The sequence below is a fragment of the Prionailurus viverrinus genome, chromosome X, assembly GCF_022837055.1.
Source record: "Prionailurus viverrinus isolate Anna chromosome X, UM_Priviv_1.0, whole genome shotgun sequence".
Lineage (NCBI taxonomy): Eukaryota > Metazoa > Chordata > Mammalia > Carnivora > Felidae > Prionailurus > Prionailurus viverrinus.
Genome location: NC_062579.1, coordinates 53,883,439 through 53,901,516, shown reverse-complemented (window position 1 = coordinate 53,901,516; position 18,078 = coordinate 53,883,439). Strand labels below are relative to the sequence as shown.

The 18,078-nt window shown below is 36.9% G+C and overlaps 1 protein-coding gene across 6 annotated transcripts in view; it reads left to right on the top strand.

The window, feature by feature from the left end:
- Positions 1-18,078, top strand: part of PHKA1 (phosphorylase kinase regulatory subunit alpha 1) — a 190,182-nt gene that overhangs the window by 108,048 nt on the left and 64,056 nt on the right. For all 6 annotated transcript variants that reach the window (XM_047843552.1, XM_047843549.1, XM_047843550.1 and 3 more), the window contains 2 exons: positions 8,206-8,315; positions 9,255-9,399. In XM_047843552.1, the coding sequence (XP_047699508.1) occupies positions 8,206-8,315; positions 9,255-9,399 (255 nt within the window). The remainder of the gene's footprint in view (positions 1-8,205; positions 8,316-9,254; positions 9,400-18,078) is intronic.

Below are 18,078 nucleotides of genomic sequence, written 5' to 3'. Positions count from 1 at the left end.
AGAGAGAGAGAACTACAGGCCAGTATCATTGATGAACATAGATGCAAAATCCTCAGCAAAATACAAATCCAACACTACGTTAAGAAAATCATTCACCATAGTCAAGTGGGATTTATTCCTGGGTTGAAAGGCTGGTTCAACATTTGCAAATAGATCAACATGATCATCACATTAAAAAAGAAGGGATAAGAACCATATGATCATTTCAGTAGATGCAGAAATATCATTTAACCAAGTACAACATCATTTCATGATTAAAAAAAAAACACTCAACAAAGTAGGTGTAGAGGGAACATACCTCAACATAATAAAAGCCATATATGAAAAACTATAACTAATATCCTAAATGGGGGGGAAATGAGAGCTTTTCCTCTATGGTCAGGAACAAAACAGGGATGTCCACTCTTACCACTTTTCTTTAACACAGTACTGGAAGTCCTAGCCACACCAATCAGATATCAAAAAGAAATAAAAGGCATCCAAATCAGCAAGTAAGTAGTCAAATTTTCACTATTTGCAGATTGTATGATACTATATATAGAAAACTTATATAGATTCAACCAAAGATTTCCACCAAGAATCCACCAAGATTCCACCAAAAATACCGCTAGAACTAATAAACTAATTCAATCAAGTCCCAGGATACAAAATCAATGTACAGAATTCTGTTGCATTTTTATACACCAGTTATGAAAAGGAGAAATAGAAATTAAGGAATCCCATTTACAATTGCACCAAAAACAATAAGATACCTAGGAATAAACCTAACCAAAGAGGTGAAAGACCTGTGAAATACCAATGAAAGAAATTGAAAATGTCACAAAGAAATGGAAAGACACTCCATGCTCATGGATTGGAAGAACAAATATTGTTAAAATGTCTATACTGCCCAAAGCAATCTACGCATTTCATACAATCCCTATCAAACATCGACAAAATTTTTCACAGAGCTAGAACAAGCAACCCTAAAATTGGTATGGAACCACAAAGACTCCAAATAACCAAAGCAATCTTGAAAAAGAAAACAAAGTGGGAAACATTATAATTCCAGAGTTGAAGTTATATTACAAAGCTGTAGTGATCAAAACAGTATTGTGCTGACATAAAAATCAGCACCGATCACAGATCAATAGAACAGAACAGAAAATCAAGAAATATAGTCACAAATATATGGTCAGTTATTCTTAAACAAAGCAGGAAAGAATATGCAATGGGAAAAGTACAGTCTCTTCAACAAATGGTGTTGGGAAAACTGGACAGCAACATGCAGAAGAATGAAAATGGACCACTTTCTTAAACCATACACAAAAATAAACTAAAAATGGATTGAAGGCCTAAATGGGAGACCTGAAACCATAAAAACCCTAGAAGAGAACATAGGCAGTAACTTCTTTTCATCAGATGTAGCAACTTCTTTCTAGATTTGTCTCCTGAAGCAAGGGAAACAAATGCAAAAATAAAGTATTAGGACTAAAAATAAAAAGCTTCTTCACAGTGAAGGAAACAATCAACAAAACTAAAAGGCAACCTACAGAATGGGAGAAGTTATTTGCCAATGACATATCTGATAAAGAGTTAGTACCGAAAATATGTTAAAAAAAAAACCTATATAGCTTAACACCCAAAAAATGAATAATCCAATTAAAAATGTGCAGAGGGCATGGATAGACATTTTTCCACAGAAGACATCCAGATGGCCAACAGACACATAAAAAGATGCTGAAATAACTCATCATCAAGGAAATACAAACCAGCACTACATTGAGCTACTACCTCACACCAGATGCTAAAATCAACAACATAAGAAACAATAGGTGTTGGTCAGGATGTGTACAAAGGTGAACTCTCTTGCAAACTGGTACAGCCACTCTGGAAAACAGTATGGAGTTTCCTCAAAACGTTAAACAGAGAACTACCCTACAATCCAGCAATCTCACTACTAGGTATTTACCCAGAAAATACAAAAATACTAATTGAAAGGGATACATGCACCTGATGTTTATAGCAGCATTATCTACAAGAGCCAAATTATGGAAATATGCCCAATGTCCATCGACCAATGAATGGATAAAGAATGTGTGGTATATATATCCAATGGACTGTTATTCAGCTATAAATAAAAATGAAATCTTGCCAGTTGCAAGGACATGGGTGGAGCTAGAGACTATGATGCTAAACTAAATAAGTGAGAGAAAGACAAACACCATACGATTTCACCCGAATGTGGAATTTTAGAAACAAATAAACATGGGTGAGGGGAAGAGAGGAAAACCAAGAAACAGTCTCTTAATTACAGAGAACAAACTGATGATTACCATAAGGGAGGTGGGTGGAGAAATGTGTTAAATAGGTGATGGGGATTAAGGAATACACTTATGATGATCACTGGGTGATGTATGGAAGTGTTCAATCACTGTATTGTACACCTGAAACTATTATTTTAACTAACTGGAATTTAAATTAAAACTTTAAATAGATGTGAGAGATGTGTGTGTGTGTGTAATATATATATATATAATATATATAATATATTATATATATATTATTATATATTTATATTACATATATATAATTATATATATATATATGTAATGGAATATTAGCCATGAAAAAGAATGGAATCTTGCCATTTGTGACAACATGGATGGAGCTAAAGAGTATAATGGTAAGCAAAATAATTCAGTCAGAAAAGAAAGACAAATACCATATATTTGCACTCATATGTGGAATTTAAGAAACAAAACAAATGAGTAAAGGCAAAAAAAGACACAAAGAACAGATTTTTAAGTATAGAGAACAAACTGATGGTTATCAGAGGAGAGGTGAATGAGAAAATGGGTTCAATAGGTGAGGGGATTAAGGAGTGTGTTTGTCATGATGAGCACAAGTTGATGTATGGAATTGTTAAGTCACTATATTGTACACCTGAAACTTATATAACTTAGCTAACTGGAATTAAAAACTTTTTAAAAATGCAAATAAATCTGTAAGACACAATAAAGAATTTAGGAAGGTCTTGCTTATCACTTGAACTTATACCATGCCTGACTGACCCTGCAGCATCCGAGCTTTGCTGCTGCCTAAGAAAAGCTACTAACTTTTGGGCATCCTAGTTTGGCATTCACAGATCCTAAATGCCTAGACCTGACTCTCAACTGAATCTTCATATGGTCTACCATATAGACTGTTCCCACCTCAGCACCAGATGTGCCAAACTGAAAGCAGGCACAGGCTAAACAAATTCCAAATTAACAAAATGAACTTTAAATGAACTCAGACTCAGATAATTGCAGATTTGGGTCACCCTCCTGTGGAGCTTTAAATTTATGAAACTATCCTGGGTTCTGGCTGGACCATTTGGGACAGTTGCTGATGTCCACAGGGAAAGGCTTGTTCTCTGATCAGACCATCTGAAATTGATCTGCTGATTGGTTCTATATGTCTGATACAGAAAGTGATTGTATTCTTCTGATTTCTGCAAAAGCTACAAATTGGGGGAGAGCACATCAGAGGAAATGTGACCCCTCCCCCACTCCTGACAAATTGGAATCTTGAACTCTCCTTGGGACTCGGTGGTTCTGTTTGGCTTTCCAGATTAGTGCCAGTTTACAAAAATGTATTGATAACTCCACTGCCCTCACCTTTCTCCTGATGCGCAAGCCTTAGTAAGGCAATTTGCTTATTAAATGCAGCTGTCCCCAGAAAGAGAGTGATCTTTTCTAAGCTGCTCATTGGATAAATTATTGGGACAAAAGTGGTAAGAAGTACAAAAACCCATTTTTTAATTATTTGAAAATTCAGAATTTCATCTTGACCAATTCCTGGACATGATACGTCTTTCTGGTTAAACTGTATAATAATGTTTGCCTATGAAAATACTCTTAAACTTCTTGTATACAACTCTTCCAGATAAAAGATTGGGATGGAAGGAAGAGAATATTATAAAATTCTGGTTGCTAATTCAGACACACAGGTTTTGTGACAGTGGAGAAAAAACAAAATCCTGACACCTGGGGAGGCATGGGTAAAGGAGAAGGGCATTAATCATCTTTGATTTTTAGGACTATACCTGGAAATATTCCTCTCCTTCCTAATAAAACCACATGTTGTCTTACCTGCTGCCAAGAGTGCTTTGAATTCAAACTGACTGCTGAGTCTAAGGTCACATCTGACTGAACTGACTAGGAGATAGCAGGATGTGGTCACAGCTCCCACACCTTCTATACAGAACACCTTCCAATGTCATCCATACTCACAAAGCAGATTAGCTGATGTCATGAAGAAACAAAACTGTTTGGATCCAGTTTCCTTCAGGAGACACTCCCATTGAAATCAAAGAATGAACTGAACTTTTTGTACTGGACTGGAAACTCTAGGATAGGAGGCCTGCACTGGGAGACCCCACTGGAGATCATGTTAACCTACACTGCCTGATTAATGTATGTGATGCCCTAACATTTGTAAACTCTTTTTGTCCAAGAGTACTGCATATGCCTTCTGGAATTATACTTGTGTGTGAACCCTGACTATCCTGGCACTGCCTCAGCCTTGGAAGGCATTTAGGTCAGCATCAATATACAGGCCAGGCTGGTGCTGTGCTTGGACTGATCCCTCAAGCCAGATAAAAAAAGGTTAATACAGAAACTTGAGGAAGTTACCCGGCTGTTGAAGAGACATAATTATAATAATGTTAGGTTCTTTCTGGCTAAATCTAAGACCCCTGAGGGCATAACTGAGGATTACACTACAGGTTGGGCTTACTTTGCTGCATGGGAACCTACTGACAAAGACACCTTGGCCAAAAGCCAATGGGGTGGACTGTGCAGTAAAAGAGTTCACGTGACAGGCCTGAGAATGCAATTCTTAGAAAAAACCGCTTGTGGGGTGCCTGGGTGGCTCAGTCAGTTAAGTGTCCGACTTCAGCTCAGGTCATGATCTCATTGTTCATGAGTTTGAGCCCTGCATCGGGCTTTGTGCTAACAGCTCAGAGCCTGGAGCCTGCTTCAGATTCTATGTCTCCCTCTCTCTATGTTCCTCCCCCACTCACAGTCTGTCTCTCTCTCAAAAATAAATAAAGATTACCCAAAAAAAGTCTTAAAAAACAAGAAAGAACTGCTTGTAAGTTTGGCCCTTGGATGGCATTTGAAGACCTGGATTTTAAGAGGGTCCACCATCCTCTTAAGGGTAACAGTGGTTTACTGCATGTCTAAACTATACAAACAGTATGGCTTATGCTGAATATCTGTTTTCCTTTTGAGAGTCTGGAGTTTGGGTATGTACTGTGCAGAGAGTGCCTGTGTGACCAACCACTAATAAAAACACCGAGTCTCAAATGAACATCCTTGGTAGACAACATTTCACATGTGTTGTCATATTTTGATGCTGGAGGAATTATGCATTTGCTATGTGACTGCTCTGGGAGAGGAATCTTAGAAGCTTGTTTCCTCTGGACTTTGCACCATGTGCCTTTTTTCTTTGCTGTTTTGCTTTGTGTCATTTTGATTTAATAAACCTTAGCCATTAATACAGCTATACAGTGAGTTCTAGGAATCCTAGTGAATCACCAAACCTGGAGATAATCTATGGGACCTCCAACACAACAAGAATATTCATAGGAGCTTTATTTATAATAACAAAAAACTGGATGGGGTGCGGGAAATCTCAAATGTCCATCAACAAGTGAATGGTTAAATGATACATCCATACACTGGGCTATTATACAGCAATGAAAACAAATGAACTAATTCTACATACATCATATGGATGAATCTCATAGACATATTGTTGAGTGAAAAAACAAGATGCAAAAAAATACACATTGTATGATTTTATTAATATAAAGCTAAAAAATGGACTACTTATTTATGGTGATTGAAGTTTGAATGGTGGTTAATTTTGGGAGCTGGGGGATGTTAATAACCGGGAAGAGGCACAAGGGAGGCTTCTGCAGTGCTGATAATGTTCCATATATTGATTTGAGTTGTGTGTTTACTATGTAAAATTGTATCAATTTTTACATTTAAGATTAGCATACTTACTTCATGTATATTATGTATATTATACTATAAGAAATTACCAATGAAAATACTCTAATGGCCATTGATGGATGAAAAGATAAACTAATGTGTATATACAATGGAAAATTTTTCAGCCTTGAAAAAGAATAAAATTCTGACACAGTACAAAATGGATGAACCTTGAAGACATTATTCCAAGTGGAATAAACCAGTCACAAAACAACAAATATTGTATGATTCCACATATATGAGGTACCAAGAGTAAGCAAATTTATAGAGACAGAAATAGTGATGATTTCCAGGGACTGGCAAGAGGAGAACATGGGGAGTTATTGTTTAATGGGCACAGTTTCAGTTTGGGAAGATGGAAAAGTTGTGGAGATGGGCGGTGGTGATAATTGCACAACATTGTGAATGTGCTTAATACCGCTGAACAATTAAAAATGGTTAAAATGGTAAATTTTAGGTTATGTATATTTTTTACTACAGTAAAAAAGAAAAAAATGGAAGAAACAGTGGATAAACCTGGTTGTGATATCAATGTCAGTTAAGTGTACTTTCCAGAATGAATCCTGGAATATGACCAACACATTGACAGCTCTCTAGTTCTGTCCCTAAAAGTGAAGCAACACTAAAAAGGTAGCATATTTGCTAAGTTTCATACTTAGGATAAAGCAGGAGCAAAAATAAACTCCCCAAGAAAAATGAGTTCCAATAAAAAAAAGGTAGTACTAGTTCTGTCAGTACTGACATGAAATGATATTTAATATAAATTTTGGAGAAAGAGAGGTTGAGAACAAGCTTTTTGTGTATAGTGCTATCATTATAAAAGGGAAAAAGTGTGTGAATAAATGAACTATTTCCTCATTGTAGGAGGTATTAATGTAATAATTGTCTTCAGAGACAAAAAAATTCAACTACATGTAACATAGATACAAATGATCAGATTCTAATTTCAAAATGCTAAACTATAAAAAAGAAGACATACTCAGGGAAATAAAGCGGATGTGTGTATACATACATACACACACATATACATAATATTTATAGACAGATGTGCAGATTCTATATAAATTTTCACTAAAACTACACCTTGGGGTGCCTGGGTGGCTCAGTCAGTTGAGCATCTAACTTCGGCTCAGGTCATGATCTCACAGTTCATGAGTTTGAGCCCTACATTGGGCTCCGTGCTGTCAGCAATGGAGCCTGACTGAGATTCATTCTCTCTGTGTGTCTCTCTCTCTTTCTCTCTCTCAAAAATAAATAAACAAACATTTTAAAAGTTAAAAAAATAAATAAAATTACACCTTTTGTAGCTTTCTGATAGTTCAAGTCTTCCCCTTTCTTAAGTTTTCAAAAATACTCCTCTGCCAAATGAATTTTACTCTATGTATAAGTTTCCACAAAATTTCCTATCAGACACAATAATATTTTGACTTATTTGGATAAGTTGTGTTGTTCCATTGAATTTAAAATGTGTCAATTAAATTGAAGGAGTCCAAGTAAATTCATTTCAGTTTTTCAGTTTAGTATGCCATCTTTAAGCTGATGAGGGTTTGTTCAGCTTTACTGAGGCATAGTCTACATTGATAAGTTTGGTAGTCAATATAGTTTTTGCAGTTTTCATGGGATTTAAGGAAATTCAGCATATGAATATCAGTAATAGAATTCTATCATTCGTAGAACTATTAATTTTCATGTGCATTCTTTTCTCTCACGTAGATTATGTGACTTTTTTATAAGAGCATAAAGTTCTTTAAGAACAGAGATAAATGGGGGCGCCTGGGTGGCTCAGTTGATTAAGCGCCCGAATTTGGTTCGGGTCATGATCTCACAACTTGTGGGTTTGAGCCCTGTGTCAGGCTCTGTGCTGACAGCTCAGAGCCTGGAGCCTGCCTCGGATTCTGTGTCTCCCTCTCTCTCTTCCCCTCCCCTGCTCATGCTCTGTCTCTCTGTCTCTCAAAAATAAACATTTAAGAATATTTTTAAAAAACAGAGATAAATGCATACTCTCTCTTGGAGAGCCCTAAAGTACTTAGTATGAACTTGTACATGATACAGATAGTAATTTTGAGGTACAGAACTTAGTTTGTTGTATCAGGAAGTGTAAATCTAATACAAAAAAAAATGTTTACTCATTGGATTTGTGCCCTAGAAAGATCTTGAGCATTTTTTAACTCTATCTTAGGATGCAACAGTAGAATGAAACTTAGTGGACGACCCTACAGGCACATGGGAGTCCTTGGAACTTCAAAACTCTATGACATTCGGAAAACTATCTTTACCTTCACTCCACAGGTAAGTGGAATAAGATTTAGATGCACTGAGATGAATGGAAGTAAGACAAACAGTACAGAAATAAAGCATTTACCAAAGTTAGGACAGGTGTCAGAGTTCATGGGGCCTTGCACATATTAAGTTGCTCAATAAATATTTGTTGAGTTGGATTGAACTGAGCTTGTAGCACAGAGCTATGCCAAGTGATTGTGGCTACCAAGAGTAGTCCTATGTGTTGCAGAAACAGTGACTAGGGATTTTATAAATGTTGAAGTACTTTTAAAAAGAACTCCTTTTAAATGTTAAAAATAAGATTCTATTTGTTCTTTATGAACAAAATATAACCTCTTAGTTACTAAACTGTGTTCTCTTTGTTTTGGGCAGAGGCCCTTTTTACATTGATATTCTCTTCTAAACAAAAATGTCAGTACTGTTTCAGCCATGATTATACACATTGTTAGCCTGTTATTGGCCACATTATAATAGTAAGCCCAATTATATGTGTGTATAGGAGGAGAAACTATTTTCCGGAAAGAAAGCTTAAGCTCCCCATTTGTCGTCTTACATCTGAAATTGTGCATCTGAGGTAGAGACAAAAGAGTAATGTACCATAGATCCTATTTCTGACCTTGCCATTTGCTAGCCATATGACTTTGTTAATCCACTTAGTGTCTCTGCCTTATTTTTATCTATTAAAAGAAGAAAAGCCGTCACTCATTTGTTATATAATTAAATAAAATTATGTACTTGAAAACACTTTGTAAACTAGAGTACACTGTAAAAATGTCAAAAATTATATGTACCAATTGACTATCAGATTCTTTGGAAAGAATTAGGCACTATAGTTGCCTCTGTGATGTGTTATATACCTTTGTGAATATGTGAGTACTTTAAAATATTATTTGACAGTTATAAGAGTAAGTTATTCTAAGCTGTTATTTTTCTCCTTCTTTTTCTCAGTTTATAGACCAGCAACAGTTCTACCTGGCTCTGGACAACAAGATGATAGTAGAAATGCTTAGAACAGACCTCTCCTACCTCTGTAGCCGCTGGAGGATGACAGGCCAGCCCACCATCACCTTCCCCATTTCACACACCATGCTTGGTAAGGTTGTATGAGGCAAGGAACAAATGTATTTGGGGACTAAGTCATGTGGTTAGCCCTTCAAAGTCTTAGAGTCACTGGAAAGCTTCTCATTATCATTTATTCTTTCAGCAGTTATTTCTTAGCTCCTATTTTTGTGCCAGGCATTTATCTAAGCACTTGGGCTACATGGAGCAAATAAGGCAGATGAGTAGATAGAATTCTACTCCCATGGAGCTTATGTTTTAGAATAAATATGTAACAAATGAACCAATGTTCAAGAATATTTCAAATGGTTTGAGGGTTATAATTCTGAAAATGTAATAGAATAACTTGCAGGCTACTTGGGGGCTAATTGGTTTTTAGGTCAATTGCAGAAACTTTATAATGTAATTCATTTTAAAGACAGTAATAATACATTCTGCATCTGTCTTACCCCAGTGGAGCACCAAGATTTTATAGATAAGTTCCCACACTTACCCTTCCAAGTCTTGCCTAACTGAAGCAGTAAAATCTAACAAGGAGAAGTGAAAAGGCTTTCAGTTTAGCTTTCCTTTACTGGCTGGGCTTCTTAACATTTCTTATTTGAAACTGGGTGAAAGGCTTTATTATTCTCTCAGTTCCTGGAGGACTAGAGCAAATACTGAAGCACTGTTTCCTTTCTGTGTCTCTGCTATTGCTTCCAAAAGCCTGTTTATACTGCCAAAGGAAGTAGAATTCCTTTTCATTAAAGAAGAATCCTTTGTCATAAATCATTCAGTGTCCAGACAGGCTGTTAGGAGTTTTGATCACATCTCTAAAGTGCTTCAAAAGCAGAGGAATTGAGGAAGTAGGGTAGTCTTTCTTCTTTTTGCCTTTCTTCTTTATTTAAGACAACAAGTTCCTGATTAATAAACATTATGTTCCCAGACTTGTCTTCAGAAACTATAAAGTCTAATTGGAGAGGCAAAGCTGATACACAAAAATAATAGAAACAATCAAAGACAGTATATAAAGAAGAACCAAAGCATTGGATTAGTATTTTAAAGTGAAGGTAATCAAGTTGTTAAAGAAAATCTCTTGACTGAGATGGGAATTATCAAGACTTTTTGGGATGGGTAGAATTCATATAGGAGGATAGAAGAAGGAAAGGCAGTTTAGGTAAGGGGAAAATACCATGAATGAGACCTGGAGACAGGGATGAGCTGGACTTGTTTTTTTTTTTTTTACATGAAATTTATTGTCAGATTTGTTTCCATACAACACCCAGTGTTCATCCCAACAGGTGACCTCCTCAGTGCCCATCACCCACTTTCCCCTCCCTCCCACCCCCCATCAACCCTCAGTTTATTCTCAGTTTTTAAGAGTCTCTTATGGCTTGCCTCCTTCCCTCTCTGTAACTATTTTCCCCCTTCTCCTCCCCACTGGTCTTCTGTTAAGTTTCTCAGGATCCACATAAAAGTGAAAACATATAGTATCTGTCTTTCTCTGTATGACTTATTTCACTTAGCATAACACTCTCCAATTCCATCCATGTTGTGACAAAAGGCCATATTTCATTCTTTCTCATTGCCAAGTAGTATTCCATTGTATACATAAACCACAATTTCTTCATCCATTCATCAGTTGATGGACATTTAGGCTCTTTCCATAATTTGGCTATTGTTGAAAATGCTGCTATAAACATTGGGGTACAAGTGCCCCTATGCATCAGCACTCCTGTATCCCTTGGGTAAATTCCTAGCAGTGCTATTGGTGGGTCATAGGATAGGTCTATTTTTAATTTTTTGAGGAACCTCCATACTGTTTTCCAGAGTGGCTGCACCAGCTTGCATTCCCAACAAACAATGCAAAAGAGATCCTCCTTCTCTGCATTCTTGCCACCATCTGTTGTTGCTTGAGTTGTTTATGTTAGCTATTCTGACAGGTGTGAGGTGGTATCTCATTGTGGTATTGATTTGTATTTCCCTGATGAGGAGAGACGTTGAGCATCTTTTCATGTGCCTGTTGGACATCTGCATGTCTTCTTTAGAGAAGTGTCTATTCATGTCTTCCGCCCATTTCTTCACTGGATTATGTGTTTTTCAGGTGTGGAGTTTGGTGAGTTCTTTATAGATTTTGGATACTAGCCCTTTGTCTGATATGTCATTTGCAAATATCTTTTCCCATTCCATCAGTTGCCTTTTAGTTTTGTTGATGGTTTCCTTTGCTGTGCAGAAGCTTTTTATCTTGATGAGGTCCCAATAGTTCATTTTTGCTTTTAATTCCCTTGCCTTTGGACATGTGTCAAGTAAGAAATTGCTGCAGCTGAAGTCAGAGAGGTTTTTGCCTGATTTCTCTAGGGTTTTGATGGTTTCCCATCTCACATTCAGGTCCTTCATCCATTTTGAGTTTATTTTTGTGAATGGTGTAAGAAAGTGGTCTAGTTTCATTCTTCTGCATGTCGCTGTGTAGTTCTCCCAGCACCATTTGTTAAAGAGACTGTCTTTTTTCCATTGGATATTCTTTCCTGCTTTGTCAAAAATTAGTTGGCCACACTTTTGTGGGTCAAATTCTGGAGTCTCTATTCTATTCCATTGGTCTATGTGTCTGTTTCTGTGCCAATACCATACTGTCTTGATGATTATAGCTTTGTAGTAGAGGCTAAAGTCTGGGATTGTGATACCTCCTGCTTTGGTTTTCTACTTCAATATTACTTTGGCTATTCAGGGTCTTTTGTGGTTCCATACAAATTTTAGGATTGCTTGTTCTACCTTCGAGAAGAATGCTGGTGCAATTTTGATTGGGATTGCATTGAATGTGTAGATTGCTTTGGGTAGTATTGACACTTTAACAATATTTATTCTTCCAATCCATGAGCATGGAATGTTTTCCCATTTCTTTGTATCTTCTTCAATTACCTTCATAAGCTTTCTATAGTTTTCAGCATACAGATCCTTTACATCTTTGGTTAGATTGATTCCTAGGTATTTTATGCTTCTTGGTGCAGTTGTGAATAAGATCAGTTTCCTTATTTGTCTTTCTGTTGCTTCATTATTAGTGTATAAGAAGGCAACTGATTTCTGTACATTGATTTTGTATCCTGCAACTTTGCTAAATTCATGTATCACTTCTAGCAGGCTTTTGGTGCAGTCTATCCGGTTTTCCATGTACAATATCATGTCATCTGCAAAAAAATGAAAGTTTGACTTCATCTTTGCCAATTTTGATGCCTTTTGTTTCCTTTTGTTGTCTGATTGCTGATGCTAGAACTTCCAACACTATGTGAAACAATAGCGGTGAAAGTGGACATCCCTGTCATGTTCCTGATATCAGGGGGAAAGCTCTCAGTTTTTCCCCATTGAGGATGATATTAGCTGTGGGCTTTTCATAAATGGCTTTTATGATGTTTAAGTATGTTCCTTCAATCCCGAATTTCTTGAGGGTATTTATTAAGAGAGGATGCTAAATTTTGTCAAATGCTTGTTCTGCGTCAATTAGCAGGATCATATGGTTCTTATCTTTTGTTTTATTAATGTGATGTATCACATTGATTGATTTGCAAATGTTGAACCAGGCCTGCATCCCAGGAATGAATCCCACTTGATCATGGTGAATAATTCTTTTTATATGCTGTTGAATTTGATTTGCCAGTATCTTGTTGAGAATTTTTGCATACATATTATCAGAGATATTGGCCTGTAGTTCTTTTTTTTTTTTTTTTTTTTTTTTTTTTTTGCTGGGTGTCTGGTTTGGGAACCAAAGGAATGCTGGCTTCATAGAATGAGTCTGGAAGTTTTCCTTCCCTTTCTAATTTTGGAACAGCTTGAGAAGGATCAGTATTATCTCTGCTTTCAATGTCTGGTAGAATTCCCCAGGGAAGCAATCTGGTCCTGGACTCTTATTTGTTGGGAGATTTTTGATAAACTGATTCAATTTCTTCACTGCTTATGGGTCTGTTCAAGTTTTCTATTTCTTCCTGTTTGAGTTTTGAAAGTGTGTGGGTGTTTAGGAATTTGTCCATTTCTCCCAGGTTGTCCAATTTGTTGGCATATAATTTTTCATAGTATTCCCTGATAATTGCTTGAATTGCTTGTATTTCTGAGGGATTGGTTGTAATAGTTCCATTTTCATTCATGATTTTATCTATTTGGGTCATCTCCCTTTTCTTTTCAGAAGCCTGGCTAGAGGTTTATCAGTTTTGTTTATTTTTTCAAAAAACCAACTTTTGGTTTCATTGATCTGCTCTACCATTTTTTTAGATTCTATATTGTTTATTTCTTCTCTGATCTTTATTATTTCTCTTCTTCTGCTGGGTTTAGGGTGTCTTTGCTGTTCTGCTTCTAGTTCCTTTAGGTGTGCAGTTAGATTTTGTATTTGGGATTTTTCTTGTTTCTTAAGATATGCCTGGATTGCAATGTATTTTCCTCTCAGGACTGCCTTTGCTGCATCCCAGAGTGTTTGCAATGTTCTTTTCATTTTCATTTGTTTCCATATATTTTTTAATTACTTCTGTAATTGCCTGGTTGACCCATTCATTCTTTAGTAGGGTGTTCTTTAACCTCCATGCTTTTGGAGGTTTTCCCGACTTTTTCCTGTGGTTGATTTCAAGCTTCATAGCATTGTGGTCTGAAAGTTTGCATGGTATGATCTCAATTCTTTCATACTTATGAAGGGGCTATTTTGTGACCCAGTATGTGATCTATCTTGGAGAATGTTCCATGTGCACTCAAGAAGAAAGTATATTCTGTTGCTTTGGGATGCAGAGTTCTAAATATATATGTCATGTCCATCTGATCTAATGTATCATTCAGGGCCCTTGTTTCTTTATTGATTCTCTGTCTAGATGATCTATCCATTGTTGTAAGAGGAGTATTAAAGTCCCCTGCAATTACCACATTCTAATCAATAAGGTTGCTTATGTTTGTGATTAATTGTTTCATATATTTGGGGGCTCCCGTATTCGGCACAGAGACATTTATAATTCTTAGCTCTTCCTGATGGATAGACCTATAATTATTACATAATGCCCTTCTTCATCTCTTTTTACAGTCTTTTTTTTTTAATTTTTTTTTCAATGTTTATTTATTTTTGGGACAGAGAGAGACAGAGCATGAACAGGGGAGGGGCAGAGAGAGAGGGAGACACAGAATCGGAAACAGGCTCCAGGCTCTGAGCCATCAGCCCAGAGCCCGACGCTGGGCTCGAACTCACGGACCACGAGATCGTGACCTGGCTGAAGTCGGACGCTTAACCGACTGCGCCACCCAGGCGCCCCTCTTTTTACAGTCTTTAAATTAATGTCTAGTTTGTCTGGATAAGTATGACTACTCCAGCTTTCTTTTGACTTCCAGTAGCATGATAGATAGTTCTCCATCCCCTCACTTTCAATCTGAAGATGTCCTCAAATCTAAATGAGTCTCTTGTAGACAGAAAATAGATGGGTCTTGTTTTTTTATCCATTCTGATGCCCTATGTCTTTTGGTTGGAGCATTTAGTCCATTTACATTCAGTGTTATTATTGGAAAATATGGGTTTAGAGTCATTGTGATGTCTGTAGGTTTCATGCTTATAGTGGTGTCTCTGGTTCTTTGTGGTCCTTGCAACATTTCACTCACAGAATCCCCCTTAGGATCTCTTGTAGGGATGGTTGAGTGGTGATGAATTCCTTCAGTATTTGTTTCCTTGGGAAAACCTTTATCTCTCTTTCTATTCTGAATGACAGACTTGCCTGATAAAGGATTCTTGGCTGCATATTTTTTCTGTTCATCACATTGAAGATTTCCTGCCATTCCTTTCTGGACTGCCAAGTTTCAGTAGATATGTCTGCCACTACCCTTATGGGTCTCCCTTTGTAAGTTAGAGCCTGGTTATCCCTAGCTGCTCTCAGAATTTTCTCTTTATACTTTTATTTTGCCAGTTTCACTATGATATATCATGCAGAAGATCGATTCAAGTTACTTCTGAAGGGATGCCTTTTGGATTTCAATGCCTTTTTCCTTCCCCAGATCAGGGAAGTTCTCAGCTATGATTTGTTCAAGTACACCTTCAGCCCCGTTCTCTCTTATTTTTTTTTCTTTTTTATTTGTTAAAATTTCCATCCAAATTAGTTAGCATATAGTGAAACAATGATTTCAGGAGTAGATTCCTTAATGACACTTACCCTTTTAGCCCATTCCCCCACCCACAACCCCTCCAGCAATCCTCAGTTTGTTCTCCATATATGAGTCTCTTCTGTTTTGTCCCCCTCCCTGTTTTTATATTATTTTTGTTTCCCTTCCCTTATGTTCATCTGTTCTGTGTCTTAAAGTCCTCATATGAGTAAAGTCATTTGATTTTTGTCTTTCTCTATCTGACTAATTTCACTTAGCACAATACCCTCCAGTCCCATTCACATAGTTGCAAATGGCAAGATTTCATTGTTTTTGATTGCCGAGTAATACTCCATTGTATGTATGTGTGTGTGTGTGTGTGTGTATATATATATACACACACACACCACATCTTCTTTATCCATTCATCTATCAGTGGACATCTGGGCTCTTTCCATACTTTGGCTATTTTTGATAGTGCTGCTATAAACATGGGGGTGCAATGTGTCCCTTCAAAACAGCACACCTGTATCCCATGGATAAATTCCTAGTAGTGCAATTGCTGGGTCATAGGGTAGTTCTATTTTTAGTTTTTTGAGAAACCTCCATACTGTTTTCCAGAGTGGCTGCACTAGCTTGCATTCCCACCAACAGTGCAAAAGAGATCCTCTTTCTCCACATCCCCGCCACCATCTGTTGTTGCCTGAGTAGTTAATGTTAGCCATTCTGGCAGGTGTAAGGTGGTATCTCATTTTGGTTTTGATTTGTATTTCCCTGATGATGAGTGATGTTGAGCATTTTTTCATGTGTCAATTGGCCATCTTGATGTCTTCCTTGGAGAAGTGTCTATTCATGTCTTTTGCCCATTTCTTCACTGGATTATTTGTGTTTTGGGTGTTAAGTTTGATAAGTTCTTTATAGATTTTGGATACTAACCCTTTATCTGATATGTCATTCGCAAATATGTTCTCCCATTCTGTCGGTTGCCTTTTAGTTTTGCTGATTTGTTTCCTTCACTGTGCAGAAGATTTTTATCTTGATGAGGTCCCAGTAGTTCATTTTTGCTTTTGTTTCCCTTGCCTCCAGAGACGTGTTGAGTAAGAAGTTGCTGCGGGCAAGATCAAAGAGGTTTTTGCCTGCTTTCTCCTTGAGGATTTTGATGACTTCCTGTCTTACATTGAGGTCTTTCATCCATTTTGAGTTTGTTTTTGTGTATGGTGTAAGAAAGTGGTCAAATTCTTTCTTCTGCATGTCTTTGTCCATCTTTCCCAGCACCACTTGCTGAAGGGACTGTCTTTATTCCAATGATATTCTTTTCTGCTTTGTCAAAGATTAGTTGGCCATACGTTTGTGGGTTCTCTATTGTGTTGCATTGATCTGAGTGTCTGTTCTTGTGCCAGTACCATACTATTTTGATGATTACAGCTTTTTAGTATAGCTTGAAGTCTTGGATATGATGTGTCCTGCTTTGGTTTTCTTTTTCAAGATTGCTTTGGCTATTCGGGGTCTTTTCTCATTCCATACAAATTTTAGGATTATTTTTTCTAGCTCTGTGAAGAATGGTGGTATTGCTTTGATAGGGATTGCATTGAATATGTAGATTGCTTTGGGTAGTATCAACATTTTAACAATATTTGTTCTTCCTATCTAGGAGCATGGAATCTTTTTCCATTTTTTTGCGTGTGTCTTCTTCAATTATTTTCATAAGCTTTCTATCGTTTTCAGTGTATAGATTTTTCACCTCTTTGGTTAGATTTATTCCTAGGTATTTTATGTTTTTTTGTGCAACTGTAAATGGGATCAATTCCTTGATTTTTCTTTCTGTCACTTCAGTGTTGGTATATAGGAATACGACCGATTTCTGTGCATTGATTTTATATCCTGCAACTTTGCTGAATTCATGGATCAATTCTAGCAGTTTTTGGTGGAATCGTTTGGGTTTTCCATATAGAGTATCATGTCGTCTGTGAAGAGTGAAAGTTTGACCTCTTTCTGGCTGATTTGGATGTCTTTTATTTCTTTGTGTTGTCTGATTGCAGAGGCTAAGACTTCCAATACTATGTTGAATAACAGTGGTGAGACTGGACATCCCTGTCTTATTCCTGACCTTAGGGGGAAACCTCTCAGATTTTCCCCATGGAGGATGATATTAGCATTGGGTCATTCATATATGGCTTTTATTATCTCGAGGTATGCTCCTTCTATCCCTACTTTCTTCATGGTTTTTATCAAGAAGGGATGCTGTATTTTGTCAAGTGCTTTCTCTGCATCTATTGAGAGGATCATATGGTTCCTGTCCTTTCTTTTATTGATGTGATGAATCACATTAATTGTTTTTGCAGATATTGAACCAGCCCTGCATCCCAGGTATAAATCCCGCTTGGTCGTGGTGAATAATTTTTTTAATGTATTTTTGGATCCAGTTGGCTAATATTTTGTTGAGGATTTTTGCATCCATGTTCATCAGGGAAATTGGTCTATAGTTCTCCTTTTTAATGGGGTCTCTGTCTGGTTTAGGAATCAAGGTAATGCTGGCTTCATAGAAAGAGTTTGGAAGTTTTCCTTCCATTTCTATTTTTTGGAACAGTTTGAAGAGAATAGGTGTTAACTCTTCCTTGAATGTTTGGTAGAATTCCCCTGGAAATCCATC